Raw genomic sequence first — 18,794 nt, 5'->3', positions numbered from 1 at the left:
TTAATCAGAAGAAAGTTGGTGTAGTTGTATTCATATCAGACCAACAGACTTTAAGACAAAGAATATTACTAGAAATAAAAGGAACATGTTATAATGATAATAGTGTCACTTTATCAGGAAGACCCAATAATCATAAATGCATATGCACCTAATAATAGAGCTTCAAAATACATGAAGCAAAAACTCACATAAGTAAAAGGAGAAATAAACAAATCCACAATCACAGATGAATATTTTAATTAATAGAATAGTAAAAAATTCAAGAAGTATATAGATTTGAAATATTATCAACTACCTTGGCCTAATTAGTATTTATAGAAAACGATATTCAGGGGTGCCTGGGTGGCTCAGTCAGTAGAGCACGCAACTCTTGATTTTGGGGTCAAGAGTTCAAGCCCCACATTGGGTCTAGAGATTACTTAAATAAATAAATATTTTTTAAAAAAAACAAGATTCAATGCTACAGAATATAACTTTTGTTAAATTCACATGGAACAGTCACAAAAATAATCCATATGCTGGGACATAAATCAAGTCTTTATAAATCTCAAAGGGTTAAAATCATACAATATCTGTTCTCTGACCACAGTGGATTAAAATAGAAACCATTAACAAAGCAAAATCTAAAAATCTCTAAATAAGTAGGAATTAGATAACACTTTTCATAACAACAAAAACAACTTCAAGTATCAAAGAGGAAATTTCAAGGAAATGAGAAAATATTTTGAACTGAAAAAACAGCATACTAAAATCTGTGGGATGCAACTAAAGCAATGCTTAGAGGAAAATGTATAGCCTTAAAGGCATCTATTAGGAAAGAATAAAGATGTAAAAAGTAATGGCCAATGATTCTACCACAAGAAGCTAAAAAAATATACTTAACCCAAAGTAGGAAAAAGAAAATAAAAGAGCAAAGAATCAATGAAATCAAAAAAAGAAAATTAACACGGAAGTCCAACAAAGCAAAAATTTGTCGTTATTTAAAATTAATAAAATTGGCTAATGTCTAGTTAGAATTATCAAGGCAAAAGGAGATAAAACACAATATTAATATATGGAATAAAAAGGAGAGTATTATGACAGATCCTACAGATATTGAAAAGATAATAGGGGGATATTATGAAGAACTTTATGTTAATAAATTTGATAACTTAGAAAAAGTAAAAAATATCCTTTGAAAAACACCACCTTACGAAACTCATACAAGAAGAAAGAGAAAATCCCATCTTTGTTAGCTGAATTTGTAGTTAAAAACCTTATACAGATCAAACTTCAGACCCAGATGGCTTCACTGATAGATTCCTTTTTTTATTTTATTTTATTTATTTGAGAGAGAGAGAGCACAAGCAGAGAGAGGGGCAGAGGGAAAGAAAGAAGCAGGCTCCCCCCTGAGCCGAGAGGCCGATGCAGGGGCTTGATGCAGGGCTAGATCCCATGACCCTGAGATCACGACCTGAGTCAAAGGCAGACGCTTAACAAGCTGAGCCACCCAGATGCCCTTTCACTGATAGATTCTACCAAACATTTAAGGAACAAAGTAATAGCACCACCAAGAATGTAAAAAGGCAAGCCACAGACTGGGAGAAAATATTCACAGCACATATATCTGACAAAGGATTTGTATTTAGAATATATAAAGAATAGAGAACAAATATATATAATATATAATACATATTTTATATATATAATATACATCATACATATATATAAAATATATAAAATAGTAATAAGTCACCCCAATTTAAAAAGAGGAAAAGGAATTGAAAAGGAACTTCACAAAAGAAAACATTGAATGGCCAACAGATATATGTAAAGGCGCTCAATATCATTATTCATCATGAAAATGCAAATTAAAACCATAATGAGGTACCACTGTATACCTGCAGGAACAGCCAAAAGTGCTGGTGAGGATGTGGAGCCACTAGAAATCTCATACATTGCTGATGAGAATGTAAATTGACAAAACCTTTATGGAAAACTGTCCATTTCTAATAAAGCTTCATGACCTATTTTATGTCCTAGCAATACCTCTCCTATGTTTCATATATATATATATATATAGTCATGTACATATTCATATATATATGAAACATATGTCCAGAAAAAAGACTTACACATGAAGGTTCATAAACAGCTGTATTCACAATAGCCAAGAAGTAAAAATAATCTGAATATCCCTCAATAAGAGCATAAATAAATAAAATATGGTATTTGGTACTACCCAGCAATAAACGGAATGAACTACTGATAATGTGCAAGATGGACAATCTCAGAAGTATTATATTGAGAGGCCTGACAAAAAAGAATTCATCCTGTAATATTTCATTCATAGGAAGTTCAAGATCAGACAAAACTACTTTATGGATATAGAAGTCAGTGGTCCCCTTTGGTGGGAAATAGGCAGCTACTGGTGGAAAGGAGCACAAGGAAACTTTCTGAGAGGTGGAAATGTTCCCTATCTTTATATGGATGGTGGTTACATATGTAAAATGTATACATATGTAAGAATTCATTAAAATGTGTGCATTTTAGGGAAAAAGTCTCTTCAACAAATGGTGTTGGGAAAACTATACAGCCACATGAAAAAGAAGAACTGGACCACTTTCTTACACCATACACAAAAATAAATTCAAAACGGATTAAAGACCTAAAGGTGAGACCTGTAACTCAACACCAAAAAAGCCCCCACAAATAATCCAATTAAAAACTGGGCAGAAGACGTGAGCAGACATTTCTCCAAAGAAAACAACCAGATGGCCAACATACACATGAAAAGATACTCAACATCACTCATCATCAGAGAAATGCAAATCAAAACCACAATGAGCTATCACCTCACACCTGTCAGAATGGCTAGAATTAAAAAAAAAAAAAAAAAACAAGAAATAACAAGTGTTGGCAAGGATGTGGAGAAAGGGGACTGTTGCTGGGAATGCAAACCCGTGCTGCCACTATGGAAGACAGTATGGAGGGTCCTCAAAAGATTAAAAATAGAACTACCCTATGATCCAGGAATCAAGCTACTGGGTATTTACCCAAAAAATACAAAAACATTAATTCAAAGAGATACATGCACCCCTATGTTTATTGCAACATTATTTACAATAGCCAAAATAAGGAAGCAGCCCAAGTGTCCAACAATTGATGAATGGATAAGGAAGATGTGGTATATATATGTGTGTATACACACACACACACACACACACACACACACACACAACGGAAATTATTCAGCCATAAAGAGGAATGAAATCTTGTCATTTGTGACATGGATGGAGCTAGAGCGTATAATGCTATGCAAAATAAGTCACTCAGAAAAAGACAAATACCTTATGATTTCACTCATATGTGGAATTTATGAGCAAAGAAAAAAAGAGAGAGAGTGACAAACCAAGAAACAGACTCTTACTAGAGAACAAACTGCTGGTTACCAGAGAGGAGGTTGGGGGGGGGGGGGAATGGCTGTAATAGGGGATGGGGATAAAAGAGTACGCTATTCATGATGAAAAAAATTACATTAAATTAAATTTAAATTTAAAACTACAGCATTCATCATAAAAAATTGTGCATTTTATTGTACATAAATTATGTCTCAAAAACAAAACCCCACATACATCTCATTTCTTTTGAAAGCATGAGACAATCTGGCAACACAGAGCCCACATTTGGCCACAGTTGGCTGAGGGAGTGCACATGCCACTTGACCACAGACCCCACCACTCTCTATTGCTCACCCCCAACCCATCCCACTCATTTCTGCTACCTGCCTGGGCCCAGATCCAACCACTTTAGCACATGGGTCAGGATGGGAGCCCCGATGAGGGGACCACAGCAACCGCCCACACAGACCACCAGCTATGAGACTAATCAAACTCTGGTTGTTTTCTGCCTGGCATTTGGAAGTAGGTCTCCTTCCTTCATACTGAGCCAACAATTCAACAGGGGCAGGAAGCCTCCAAAGAGAGATCCTGAACTTCTGAATAATAAAGATTGCTCAAGCAATTAATTGGAGAAATTAAAGAAATGTGACAGTATTTGCATTCCAATCTGGTGAAGCAGTTCATATTGATTACATTTTTTAATCATTTAAGCAAATCATGTGCAAACTCTATTTTAACAGTAATGTGCACTCCCTGTTGCCCAGTTCAACCTCCAGATACAGAGCTCGGTCTTTGTCTCATGGCTGTGCTGGGGAGGAACTGTGGGCAGGAAGCTGACAGTGGTGGGCCCGGGGATTACGTCCACAAGGCAGGGTCACTGGGCCTACTGGCCTGGCACCTCTTGGTTGCAAGCTTGTGATATTCGAGTGATTTGCCTACTGGTCAGGCCCAGTCTTGACCTTCAGAATGAATATTGGCCAAATCAGGGGGACAGGGTTAATGGGCCCGTGGGAGGTCTGGGAGGAGCATGATGGAAGGGGCCAGGGCTAACAGATTCAGAGGAGGACTCATGAGGCAGTGCCTATTTACCAGCCAGTATGAAAACTTGTAGTATTTATTAAGCAGCCTTATCATACCAGTGGTACTGGGCCAGAGCTCCCACCAACTCTTGAGAGCCAAATGCGGGCAACTTCTTCCCAATTCCTCAGTGACACGACAGTGGTGGCCACAAAACTGGCCACAGTGGGAATGTTTACACCGCGGAGATTGGCAAGAACTACAAAACAGCACTCCCGCCCCACTGCCCACCACCTCCAAACACCTGTTCGCCTGCACACTGGCGGAAATGACTAAATATCCCCACAAGTATGTCCTACTTATATTCCCATTTTGCAGGTAAGGAACTGAGGTGCAGAGAAGTCAAATGACTTGCCCAAGGCCACCTAGCTATTGGCCACTCAGCTATTAAGTGACAGAGCTGAGCTCAAACTTCACCACTTAGGGGCGCCTGGGTGGCTCAGTCAGATAAGCATCTGACTCTTGATTTCAGCTCAGGTCATGATCTCAGGGTCGTGAGATAGAGCCCTGTGTCGGGCTCCATACTGGTTGTGGAGTCTGCTTAAGATTCTCTGTCCCTCTCCCTCTCCCTTCTCCCACCCTCCCTCTCCAAAAAAAAAAAACCCCAAAAAACGAAAACAAAAAACTCGACCATTTAGAGCCAGAGTCCATACACCTCACCTCTATATGACACTGCCCTTCTTCACTTCTTCCTCCCTCAAAAGCTTCAGTGGGCTATGGCCTCTCTGTCAGCCATGAAAGCAGAGAGCCCAAATTACAAGCTATAGAAAATCTGGCTTCCATTCCTCACAGGCAGGGAAGGCCCAGGCCTTCAGAAGCACACTCCATTACTCGGGCCACACTTCTTTTTTTTTTTTTTTTTTTTTTAAGATTTTATTTATTTATTTGACAGAGAGAGAGAGAGAGAGAGTGAGAGAGGGAACACAAGCAGGGGTAGTGGGAGAGGGAGAAGCAGGCTTCCCACTGAGCAGGGAGCCCGACTCGGGGCTTGATCCCAGGACTGTGGGATCATGACCTGAGCCGAGGGCAGACGTTTCACGACTGAGCCACCCAGTCGCCCCTGGGGCCACACTTCTTAAGGAGGACAAGAAATGTTTGCATCTAACTGGGAAAAATTCCTCTCCCCCCCACCCCAACCCCAGAAATGTGCCTAATGATGCCTTCTAAAATGCAAGGTTGAGTTTTCATTACACAAACAGGTGGACCATCCATATGCAGTGTTATTGGTAATGAATGGGTATCCACATCCCTGCTGGAGCTACAGCTGCCCTGTCCTGCCTTCCTCACTCAGGTACTGGGTGCAGAAACCCATCCAGACCCCTTGGACAATCCTGGCCTGGCCCTGGGCACAACGATGTCGTCCAGCCCTGCATGAGGACCTGAGAAGGTTTCTGGGAGATTCTGGCCAGCGGCGCCAAGACCAGATGGCCAGAGAGATTACTACAATTTGATTTCCACAAAACCCATAAACTTGGATGAGCTAATGTTCCTTCATATGCATTATCTTGTAATCCCAGGGAAAGCTGTGCAGAGCATACAGCCTGGCTTTCTCTACCTCCACTGGCCCTGGTGTGCTGGGTAATCCTTGCTCTCCTGGGAGGGGGTCATAAAGGCCAAGGAGCCCTGCCAGGGGGCTGGGGAAAGACTCACCATGGCCCTGCTGGCTCCTCAGAGCCTGGAATTTGAGGTCAAGAGGGGAGGACCTCAGGTTCTCAGAGCCTTCCAGAAGGAACCGGATGTCATGCTGAGGCCAGGTAGACTCCACATGGTGTCTAGACAAAAGCCCCAGGCTGGGAATCAGGATTCCCTGGGTCTCTCCCCTTTACCTCTGGCTCTGCGTGAGACCTAAGACAAGAGACCCCTTCTCTGGGCCTCATTACCCTAAACGTAAAGGAATTCACCTGCTCTGCCACCTGCTATGTGAGGATCTGGCCAGCACCACCTCCTTGTAGCATGTCAGGAGCTGCGGCTGCCCAGATAGGATCACTTGAGGCCACCCTGAGGCAGGTGACCACCCTACTGACTGTGCCCAGTACCCAGAGGTGTCCCTCCTGGCTCACAAGGACTTGGATTTAAGTCCCAGCTCGGCCACTTTACTTCCCCAGCTCTTGGCTCCCCTTGTCTGTCCATCAGGAATACTGATACAGCCCTGCCTTCCTCAGGCATGTTGTAAAGTTCACATACATGTAGGACACTGGACAACGGAGGATGTGGCGTAACCATCTGCTCAAAGTAAAAATATGTTAAAATGAATCAAATACCTGTGAAAATGTTTGGATGTTGGCATTATGCTTTTTTCCCCTGGCTGTCTTCCCTTTCAAATTTTACCTCCCCTGAGTTCCCACAAACTCTTCATAATTCTGCCTAATCGTTATGAGCTCATGCTAACGTGTGAATGCCTTAGTTGGTGACTTCTGCCCCACCATTATCATTGCATATTTGCATTGGCCTTCGGTGCCTTAACTCAATTTGCAACAGGCAGTTGGCCACTCAGAGGCACAGGCATGCAGGGAGGCTCTGCGGAAGGGCACCTTGGGCTTTCTGAAGCTGCGGGCAGCACAGCTTTTGGCCTGGAGGGTCTGGGGCTGTGTAGGCATTTGTGTGTAGAGCCTCCCTGTGGACAACATATGTACTGCCTGGGACCCACCCTGATCACCAGCACCTCATCACCGGCCCATGACAGCCCCCATCAGCATTGGGAATCCAGCCTCCTAACATCGCAGATGAGAAAGCTGAGGTTCGCCCCGGGGCGGGGCATATGACTTGTTCAAGATCAGACAGTTCCTTAGACATCCTGTAGACAGGATTAAGTGATGGGTAACAGTTGCTTACAATTCCACAGGCAAGAATGCCGAAACAAAGAACAGCTTGCCCCAGCCAGTTTCTGAACTAAGAATTTAGATTGGGGGGCCAGTGCTCAGAGCACAGGTGCACCCAAACTATTAGGGAAAGAGAGATCTCCATTCTCTCCTATTTATCTCAGTGCCTGAGATACTGAAATGATATCTAGCCTACTGATGCAAAACCTGGTTACACATTAGGCTCCAGGAAAGTTTCCATGACTCAGTCAAGGGCTGTCCACACTCTACTCTCCAAATGGGCTCTGGCTGGGATGACCTGGATCCCACGAGGCTGGGCTCACTGCTGTCATTTGTGACCCATCCAGAGAGGGCTGAAGATGCCCTTGAGCCACGTAGTTCAAGAATATCACAAGCTCCGACCCAAAAATATCCCGGAACAGGGAGGAGGGGCCACCATACTCATTTATTCAACAAATACCCAACACCTACTCCGTGCCAGGATTTGATCCAACAAAGATCCGAGCACAGTTGGAAGAAAACCTGTTGGTCAGGGAAGAGAATATCCTCAAGTGTGAGTGTCAGCAGAACAGCAAGTCGGGTCCAGTTAGGGGAAAAGTCACCCAAGCCAGGTAGGTAGGAAGAGGGAATTTAATCCAGGAAACTATTTACACAGATGTTTGGAAAGACTGAACAAGAATGGGACAATGAAACAACCCAGAGATGAGCAAGAGTAGAGGCCACCACCACCTCCAGAATGGAAGGACCAAGGAAAGAGGTGGTGCTACCCGGAACCTTGACTGTCCTGCAGGAATTGGAATCGAGAAAAAGGCTGCTGGTGGGACTTGGGATCACAGAGGGGATAGTGCCACCTAGGCAAAGAATGAGGAGAAACACGTGGCCCTTCCTCCACCCTCCCATCTCTAACCAGTACCTCTTACTGGCCAAACCCAGCTGTAACCCAGTGGCAAGGAAGCTTGGAAGATGCAATTTTCAGAGGTCAGCACCTGCCTCGATGTGTGCGTGCATACACATGCGCACACACACGCTCTAGAGCACAGCGGGGGAAGGGTGAGGAGCGGATCTGACAGCAACAGGCAAATGACCCGAACAGCATGTGAGGTGAATATTCAAGTCTGTGTGTGATGTGAATGCTCAAGAGCGCGCATGTGCATTATCAGTTTCAAAGGTGCGTGTGTATAGAATGTGCATGTGCATCTTTTAGTGTGACTGCTCAAGGGTGTGTGTGGATCAGACAGATTTCGAGGATGTGTATAAACCTGTGATAGAAGCCAGCATCCAAGGGTTTGTGTGTGATGTGAGCGTTCAAGGGTACGTGTATGTGTGATGAGAATATTTAAAGCTCTTGGCGGGGGGGGGTGTGCTGAGAATGTTCAAGGAGGTGTGTGTGTGCTGTGAATGCTCAAAGCTGTGTGACATGATGTTCAAGGGTGTGTGTGTGTGGCTGTGTGAGAGACTGGTGAGAAGTGGGGATAGGAGAAAGGAAGTGTACAGAAATGTTCTTTATGGACGTGGTAGAAAATGTGGCCATGTGTCTTTGTCGGGGACAGAGATGTATACGAAACTTGTCATTGTCATCTATGCACACAAAATGCCTAGGAGGAGGGTGTTCGGAGAAGGATGTGTATGAGGTGGGACTATAAGAAACATCATTTTTTTTTTTTTAGGAAACATAATTTTCCATCCAAATGAGTGTCCCCTGCTCCCAAACATTCACCTTTTTAAAAGTTAAATTCTTATTTTATTGATGCAGCTGCGGCTCAGGGAAGTTTTTGGACCTGCTTTCAGCCAGTTTGTGTGCCATACATAAAATCCATAATCATTGCTACAATCATCCCATATTCTTACTGGGTGAGGCTAGAATTTCCCAACTTAATCACTCCCATCTCTGGCTTAAGAACTTTTCCAAAACCCCAATCTCTCTCCTTAAAAAAAAAAAAAAAATTGCTAATTTGTGACCCTTAAGGCCAAGTCTCTTCAGGGTATGTGAGTTAAAACATACGCTTCATGGGCACCTGGGTGGCTCAGTCATTAAGCGTCTGCCTTGGGCTCAGGTCATGATCCCAGGGTCCTGGGATCGAGCCCGGCATTGGGCTCCCTGCTCAGTGGGAAGCCCGCTTCTCCCTCTCCCACTCCCCCTGCTTGTGTTCCTGCTCTCGCTGTGTCTCTCTGTCAAATAAATAAATAAAATCTTTAAAAAAAACAAAACATACGCTTCATCGCCTGATAATTAGCCACTGCAGATGAGAGTGTGCAGGGAACGACAGAAACAACTGGGAACCAGATAAATACCATAGAATCACATCATAAAAACCTTTGACTCTTAAGAATTCAAACTACTGTTCAGGGATTTTTAAAGGTGAGACTAATAATGTGTAAACAGTACAGGCATTTCCACTCACTGTAAATGAGCCTCCTGCTCTGGAGTGAGCCTGAGATGGGTAGGGCAACTCCATCTTGGATCCTGAACGCCTATCTTTGTGTGAGCACCTCGTGATAACTGAATGTGGGTCTGAAGGTGTTCTTCCAAACTGCCCCAATTTGGGCTTTTCCTCAGAGTACATACACCTGCAATTTCCCCTTGGTGACAGGCACGGGAGTCCTAGTATGTTATACAACCTAGCCCCTAAACCCAAGCCACCCGTTAATCCTGTGTCCAACCAAATAAACCATGACTGGTTCCATCATGGGAGGAAACACCAGAGAAGTCTTTCTAAAGGATAGTTCAGTAGTCACTTTGTACATGATTTGTACACTGGCTTTAGAATCCAGCCCCTGGGAAGATGGGGCTTCACTGTAATAAGAGATCATGGAACCCGTTCTCTTGGTTGGCAGGCTGGAAGGATGGAAGTCATCCTTCAGATAACACAACTCTTAAGCATCTTCAAGATATTGTAAAATAATTCCCACACATATTGCACTCCAGCCTCACAGGACTTTTCAGGCCTCTGTGGGCATAGGCTCCCTACTCCTTCCACTCCCCCAGCTCACTTCTCCTTGCTCTTCAGGCCTCAGCTTGGCCATGTGTGTCCGGGGGGCCTTCCCTGAGCCCCAGACCAGGCCGGGTGCATAGTACTAGTGTTTCCATGGCCCCCTCCCCCTTGCTGGTTGATGGGTCTGTTTCCTGCCCCCATCCTCGGCCCTAAATCATTGAGAGGACTTTGGTCAGGAGTATTTTGATCAACATTTTACCCCCAGAGCTTGGCAGTCAAACCACCTCCTCCACAAATATTTGCTGAATGGTCACTGGAATGTTTCAGGAATTCATTTTGATGTTTAATAAACCTAAATGTCAAGGAATTCGACTCATGTTGTAGTCTCCCAAAATCTCTCCTGCTGTGTGCAAAGCTTACTGCCTCTAATCCAAAGGAGACTGACCAACTTCCCTTGTAGAAGTAACATGCACACTTGAGGACCATGACTCTTGTCATTCTCCAAGTTCAGTGGCTTCAACCGGGAACTCGATGATACAAAGACAACTGTCTAGGCAGCATTGGGCAGTGGGTGGCTTTGAGTTCAATCTTGGCTCCAACACACATTAGCTATGAGGCATTCATCCCTTCACCTCCCCAAGCTGCTGACCAAAACGTGGGGAGAATAAAAGCTGCCATGTAGGGCTGACAGGAGAATCAAGTGAGGCAGAGGATGTGAACACGCATCTGTGTTGGCCGGTGGCACGTTGGCTTCAGGCTACCCCTTGACCCCAGGGGACATGGCACTGGGGGTTCTGCAGATCCTGGGCAAGGAGCCTCTCTCCAAGGCGGTGGCCTAAGGCCAGGTACTGTTGAGATTGCAAGGGACAAAGTGGTTGTCAAGCAAATTCTGCCACCTTGTGGTACTCATGCATAAGATCCAACCCCACCTGGATCCTGAAGCCCCACCTTACCCCTCTCCACCCCCACCCTGCTTCTTAGTTGGGGGGGGGGGCCTCTCTCTTCTCAGCCCTGTCTATCCCAAGGCTTCCTGACCTGGAGGTGTCCTCCCAAATCCTGTAGTCCCAGGATGTTCCCAGTTTTGTCTATCAGTAGACCAGTCTACTCCATGGTCCATGAACTGTATCAGGGCCATTTTCCCCCTGCTGGGCCAAAGGAGAACCCCAACAGGGATTCTCTCCGCCCACCTCAGTCCCTTCTTCAGCCACCCAGCAGCTACTCAGTGCCTGGGCATCTGATTCTTCAGCAATTAATGGTGTGTCTGTACTTGCAAATTTTCTCAACAAAACCTGCTGCTGGCTCCTCTGGCCCATTTGAGGAGGACTTGGGTCAGGGTAGCTGGGGTGTGTTTGTATGTGTGTGTGTGTGTACGTATGTACATGCACACGGACCTATTCCTTGCTCTGGACTAGTAATGTGTGTGTGTGTGCGCGTGTGTGTGTGCACGCGCGCCCTCCCTGGCCATCTATAACCCAGCTCACAGGGTGCCCCCACGGCCAGGCCCTCAGCTGCTGCACTGCTTCAGCTGCCTGGGCCTCTCCCCAAGCCTGTCTGTTCTGGATACCTCTCCTGGAAGCAAGAAGAGCAACTCCCCTCTTCCCTTCCCCTGGGCCTAGGCACTGACATTCCAAGGTAGGTGGGAGGTGATTGATGCCTGCAGGGACTGGCTATCATCCAGGCTTCCAGGAAATACAGCAGAGAAGTGGGGGAACGGAGGCTGCCCTCAGATTTTAGGCAAACAGCCTTTATCTTGCTATGTGTGCTTGCAGCTTAGTGATCTGTGAGCTCTTAATAATTAGGTCACTGACCTTTTCGCTGTGCTTTTCCCCCTGCTGGGGTAATAAACGGGCCCACGAGTCCATTCTGTTGTTAGTGCTCCACTGGCCAGCACCTAACGATGGCTCTGGATTGCCTGGCCCGGGGTGGGACAGGGCTGGCATGCCCAACCAGTTGGATGTGGTTATGGGACTGACCTGCCACCCACCCATTTCAAAATCGGCTGCCGGAATCCATTAATCTCCAATTCCCCATGTTCCTTTCCAAATAGGTCAGAAATGTTTGGTTGCCACAAGGTATCACCTGGAAAAGGTGAGAATGGGAGTTGCAAAAGCTAAAGATGGTACAGGTGGGTTCGGGAGAATTCAGGAGCCTAAATATGTTGGGTGGGGCAACATTAGCTTAGTGTTCACAACAAGGCATGTGCAGTGCAAAGTATTCTCACATACATGATCACATTACCTGAGAAAGAGGATCACCTTCCTCTTACAGATGAGAAAGGTAAAGTCAAGAAAACTTAAGGATCTGAGTTCAAATGCTGATCCCATGGCTTACTAGCGAGTCACCCTAAGCAAGTTAACTAAGCTCTCTATGTTCTCACCTATGAACTAGGGCTGATGATGCCTGCCCTACTGGTTTAGATAGAAATGTATGCTGTAGGTACGGGCCCTAGTACCCTTTCTCTGCTTGGCCAATAGTGACAGTACAAGTAACTTGTGTAAAAGGAGATTTCAAGATGGAGCAAGCAAGCCTAGTTGAGAGACTGTCTTATTTTTTTAAAGATTTTATTTATTTGAGAGAGAGAGAGCTTGCATGCGTGGGGCTGGGGGCGGGGGGAGATGGCAGCAGGAGGAGCAAAGGGAGAGGGAAAAGCAGACTGCATGCTGAGTGCGGAGCACCACGTGGGGCTCCATCTCACAACCCTAAGATCATGACCTGAGCCAAAAGCAAGAGTCAGAGGCTCAACCGACTGCCCAGAGAATGTCTTTTAAAATAGGGTCGGGGGCACCTGGGTGGCTCAGTTGGTTAAGCGACTGCCTTAGGCTCAGGTAATCCTGGAGTCCCGGGATCGAGTCCCACATCAGGCTCCCTGCTGAGCAGGGAGTCTGCTTCTCCCTCTGACCCTCCCCCCCTCTCATGCTCTCTCTCTCTCATTCTCTCTCTCAAATAAATAAATTTAAAATAAAATAAAATAAAATAAAATAAAATAAAATAGGGTCGGGAGGCCACAAGGGTGGAGGAACTTAGGCCTGTCCTCATAACCTCATGGAGGGGGTGGTGGGGTGGGGACTAGGAACTTCTGGCCAGCTACAAGCCTTCATTCAGCCTGGACTCCCCTTACTCACCACCCCTAAATCATTTCCATTCTTCACCTTGGAAAGAGCCAATTCAATCCCTCATTTGCATTAACCTAGTTTCAATCCGTTTTGCAGAGGACCTGAATGAGAGCTGTACTTGTGACCTTTGGCCTTTTTCACTCCATTCCTTCCTTGTCTTCCTCAGGATGCACAGTAAGGTTTTTGCCTGAGACCGGGTATCCCAAATGGCAGAACTAATTGCCCAAATAAAACACCTGTTGGCTTAAATTTCCAGTGAATTCCTTCTAGGTTGACACTTGCCCAAGGTCATAAAACAAATTCAAACCCAGGTTTCCTGACTCCCAAGTTCAGGGCTCAGGGGGAAGGAGGCTGGTTCACTTAAGTATTTTTTTTAAAGTGTGGCCACTGAAGCAGGCTCTGCCCTAGGATTTGGAAGTTCAGTTAGGTGTAGGAGCCAGACAACTCATTGTCCTATGAAGTGCTAGGTCTAGAAGCACGTACATGGTGCAGAAAAGGCACAGCAGGAGGTTCTCCTGAGATGAAATTGCCAGGAAAACGAGTTCGTAAGAGTGGTAATATTTTCTCCATACTACTGGCAAAGGTAAAAAATAGAAGTGACTGGAAATCACTTGGGAAGACAAAGACCAGAAAGGAGCTAAACTTTTAGAGGAGGCTTCTAGTGAGCTGGGTAGTCTGTTTTACGTGTCTTTTACACACACACACACACACACACACACACACACACAGTGGCATTTTCTTCTGAGGGTGAACAAGCATACCTCAAACTGCAGGTCGTAATCCCCACCTCTCACACCTTACTCTTTCTTCCTCCCACCGTTTTCTTGGAAGGTGCCCATCCCCTGAAACACAGAGAACATCACCTCTTGGTTCCCTGGTGATCTCCCCAAAGGATACACTAGAAACAATTTTTTGGTCATGTCTGGCAACCAGTGGAAGATTTGGGCTGGCATTCAGCATATACAGTCATTTCGACCATAATGCCAAAAAAGCTTGCATTCTGTAAAATCACACTCCAAAAATAACAAGGCTTCTGGGAAAAGGGGGCTAGGGCAGACCACACAGAAACAATGGGATTTTTGTGGCCAGAGCACAAATAAAACAGGACCAAGCCCAGTGACGCTACTGCAGTTAAGCTCCCACTGGCCACGTGCACTGGTCCCTTGCACCTCTACTCCTGGGGCTCATGCTTCTTCCTGACACACAGAGACTAGTTCCATCAAAATAAAAAACGTGACCCAGAAAGGGACCTTCTTTATCAATTCTGTAAAACAAAGGGGAGGGTGGTGCCTTCCCCGCATCTTTCTGTCCACTCCATTTCCCCAGACAGCCTAACACAGGGGAGACACTAATAGGGATTTTTGAAGCTACTAAACCAGCCACTAGTCATAATAAAGGAAGGTACTTCCATAAAATTTGCGGCTTTTTTCTTAAGGTAATTCAATCCTGTCCCTGATCACTTCAAAATATTAATGTTCTGGGGAAAATGTTATAGGACCTAATCTAATTTTGGGTTATTCTGACGCCATTTCTCTATTTACCAATTGTATATGTTATTTCCCATTAAAGAAACAACTTTATACCAAAAGAGAGCATCTTAAAAACAGTCGTTAATTCTGGTACCAATTCCAATGTGTGAGTTCTTCCCACACACAAAGCAATTCTCACATGCTAGCTGGGTGTCCCACAATTCAGCTCAATTCTGACACCATCTACCTGGAGAGAGCATCAGATCCAACAGGTTAAGGCTCAGTCCTGCAAGATACCCCCACCCCCGCCCTGCTCCCCCAACCCATCAGATGCCAATCACCTGTCCAGGCATCTGTGCTTCTGAACAACAGGTTCAATCAGACGCTCCAAGGACCACCCCCAACTTGGGTTCAATTACTTTGCTAGAATGGCTCACAGAACTCAAGAGAAACACGTTACTTACTAGAATACTAGTTTATTATAAAAGGACGTAACTCAGGAACAGCCAGATGGAAGAGGTGCGCAGGGCAAGGTAAGGGGGGAAGGGTGCAGACCTTCCATGCTGTCTTGGAGCGTGCCCCAAATCCCCAAGGGGTCACCAACCCAGGAAGCTCTCTGTCCACCCATCCTTTTATATTTTTATGAAGGCTTCATTTCATAGGCAAGACTGATTCCATCATTGGCCATGGGTGACTGAACCCAATCTCTAGCCCCTCTCCCCTCCCAGGTCAGGGGGTTGGACTGAAAGTTCCAACCCTCTAGTCACATGGTTGGCTTCCCCGGCAACCAGCCCCAATCCTTAGGTTACCAAGGGGCTTTCTAAAACTCTCCTCCTAAACATAATGAAAGACACCTTGACTGCTCTCAGCACAGGAAATTCCACAAGTTTTAGGAGTTTTGTGCAAGGAATGGGTACAGAGACCAAATATGTATTTCTTACTATAAATCACAGTATCAGTCTTGAATATAGTCTCCACCTCACTCTGGTGATTCCTTCCCTTCTAGACTGGAGGTCCCTGAGGCGAATATGCAGCATAGTTCACGTCTACAACTCACCCCAAAACCCAGAAAGAGAAAAGCACCCCTGGTCCTATGTCTGCCCTCACCTAGCACCCATGTTTCACTCCTGGGGCAGCACGACTGCCTGTGAAATCAGCAAGCCTCAGCTCGGGGACATTTCCCCTCTGCAATGAGGTGGTTCAGGGCAAGAAGGACGTATCAGGACTAGGCACCTCAAGCTTGATCACAGAAAGCAACTTCCCCGACCCTGAGTGAGAACACAAGGCTACATCGGAAGCAGAAACAGAAATCCCATTTCACCAGCTTACATCACGCAGGCCAACTGTCTGAGGAAACCAGGAAGCTGGGATCCAAGATGTAGCCTGGCTATTGGAACCACTATCCTGCGCAGACGGAGGCATGCCTGAGACCCGCCCTCCCTTCCACTCACTTAGCAAATGTTCACTGAGTGCCTTCCACGTGCCAGGCACTGGGACCAGTGATGACTCAAGCAACACAGGGGGGTTCAAGAGCCCCAGCCCAGAAGCAAGAGATCAGCCTTCTCCTCCTGTACCATCAGTGACGTCACACTCTTAGCTGAGTCCCATCTAGCCATGATTTCCCCATTTGTAAAATGCAGGGGACAATCGGACCCTGCTTATTTCACACAACTGTTTCAAAACCCATAGGAGTAAAGTGCTTAAATAGTGCTTAAAAATTAAAAAAGAATGAAGGAAAAAAAAAAAAAAACAAGAAAGAGAAGAAAAGGGGGAACCTGAGTGGCTCAGATGGTTAAGAATCTGCCTTCGGCTCAGGTCATGGTCCCAGGGTCCTGGGATCAAGCCCCACATCGGGCTCCCTGCTCAGCGGGGAACCTGCTTCTCCCTCTGCCTCTGCAATCCCCCCACTCCTGCATGCGCACGTGCTCTCTCTTTCTCTCTCTCATAAAAATAAAATCTAAAAAAAAAAAGAAAGAGAAGAAAAAAAGGAAGAAATTTTCCTAGGCTAGGCAGATACACTTTCCTATCAAATACAAAGTGAGGAAAACACAAAATGGCTAATGGCTAAGGAACTGCACAGAACAGGTTTCTTTGCATGAGCCTAGAAGTTTTCACAGAACTCAGGGTTTTTAGAAGGTCAATTCATTTCCTTCGGTTCTCTCTTTCTGGGTCCAGGAAGCTAACTGATTCACTATGAAGTAATGCAACACTCAACTCTCAGCCTGGAAACAAGGGAAATCACCCTAAGAGATGGCTCTCTCTGCACAGGGAAAAGCCAGTCGTCCTCAAAGGACAAATCAGCTGAGACCCACACAATGATAAACTCGTTTATTTCTCTGAATTTAGTTGGCTGCATGCTGTTCCCTGCACAGACGGGACAAGCACATAATGTCCTCGAGGTCCCAACCACAGGCCTGGTGGAGGATCGTCCACTGGCAGCACCGCCCGTCAGAGGTCCAAGAGAAATCTCCTAACCTGGGCCAGGTACTTCGGTTTCAAATAGTCACCCAGCTCCTCCTTACAGACCCAGACATGATGGCCCTTCTTCCCGGTCTGGGAGAAGTCTCCAGTTAATAGCGCTTTGAAGAAGAACACTCTGGCCCCGAGGCTACTCTCTGTCCGCAGAGCTTGAGGGAACTTGAACTTGTAGTGGCCACAGGGGGCATTTCCCAGGAACTTGGCTTCCAGGTTGTTTTCTGAGGGGAAGACGGGAACATTTGGAAGAGGATGCACCCACCTGTTGACTCGGGCTCCCCAAATCACCAGGGGTCTCCGAGAGCCATTTCCAGCGCGAGGCAAAGCAATCCCTGAGAGCGAGGACGAGGGTCATTCCTGCAGAGCCTGTCCCCCTCTCCATCCACGGGCTCACGGGCTCCAGATTCACTGGGTCCATCCCATGTGCCAAGCTACTGCCCTCAGACTGAAGTCAGCGATGCCGTTCAGAGACCACTACCTGCAGTCAGAGCACCAAGCTTCCAGACTCGGCCCAGCCACCGTCTGCTGATGAAGGACCAAGACACTCAGTATCTGCAAAGCAAAGCTCATTAGCCTTTCAAAGGGAGTGTCACTTGAAAAGCATAAAAAGGACCCAATTTGACTTCTGTGGGGTGAAAACACGGTAACCAAAGTTAAAAAACAAAGACACATGGCTGGATATTATCTAGAATCTGTAACAAAGGGTTAACCGCAACCGAGCCATTTCAAAGGAAAGGGGAAAGGACAGACAGAGTGACAGCATTTGGAGAGCCGGCTAGCTAAACAGGAAAAATAAACCTGGATTCTACCAACCTCAGTCCTCACATCAAAAATGATACCACACGGATCAAAGATTTAACAACAGAAATTTCACTTTCATAAAAAGACTGTGTATTCTGGGTGGTGGTTTCATGGATGTTTAATCTTTTCTGAATTTTTCTGTATTTTCAAATTTTTCATTAAAGGAAAAAAAAACCGAAAGAGTACTAGAAAAAAACGTGGGACATTTTCCGTATAATTTTTGAGAGGGAAAGCCCTCACCAAGACACAAGATTTTAAAAATCCATAGAAGAAAAAACTATTTATTTACATAAAACTAAATCCTTCTACAAGGAAAAACGAAGCATAAGAGTCAAAGGCAAAATGGCACGCTAAGAAAAATATTTTCAACACACTCCACAAAGGAAGGGTGTCTTCAAGTACAAGAAGTACCGAGGAAAAAACCAACAAATCTACAAGAAAAGTGAACTAAGCATATGAACAAGGAGTTCACAGAAAAATAAATACCACTGACCTATAACCTCATTAAGAGGTGTTCAATCTTATTAACAACTGAAGAAATATAAATTCAAACAACAACATGTCATTACTGAAGTCCCAAAACTTGGAGCTGTCCACCGCCTGTCAAGGACAAGAGAAAAATGGGCACTCTCACACCATCGGGAGGGGGAGAGATTAGTGTGAACCACTGTCTTTGGCAAGAGTTACCAATTTTAGGGCACCTGGGTGGCTCAGTTGGTTAAGCAAC

At 45.5% G+C, this 18,794-nt stretch overlaps 1 protein-coding gene across 2 annotated transcripts in view; it reads right to left on the bottom strand.

The window, feature by feature from the left end:
• The window catches only part of MRPL46 (mitochondrial ribosomal protein L46), a 167,447-nt gene that overhangs the window by 141,094 nt on the left and 7,559 nt on the right, over window positions 1-18,794 (bottom strand). The window contains exon 4 of one of the 2 annotated variants that reach the window (XM_025893223.2): window positions 17,107-17,487. The exons of the other annotated variant lie outside the window; for it this stretch is intronic. Within the exon in view, the coding sequence (XP_025749008.1) occupies window positions 17,240-17,487 (248 nt within the window). The 3' untranslated portion in view covers window positions 17,107-17,239. Of the gene's footprint in view, window positions 1-17,106; window positions 17,488-18,794 lie in introns of those variants that run through there. 2 annotated transcript variants of the gene reach the window in all.

The sequence above is a fragment of the Callorhinus ursinus genome, unplaced genomic scaffold (assembly GCF_003265705.2).
Source record: "Callorhinus ursinus isolate GAN/ISIS: 27379988/994484 unplaced genomic scaffold, GSC_fseal_2.0 scaffold45, whole genome shotgun sequence".
NCBI lineage: Eukaryota > Metazoa > Chordata > Mammalia > Carnivora > Otariidae > Callorhinus > Callorhinus ursinus.
Note: the sequence above shows the minus strand (reverse complement) of the source record. Positions and strands in the feature narration are given on the sequence as shown.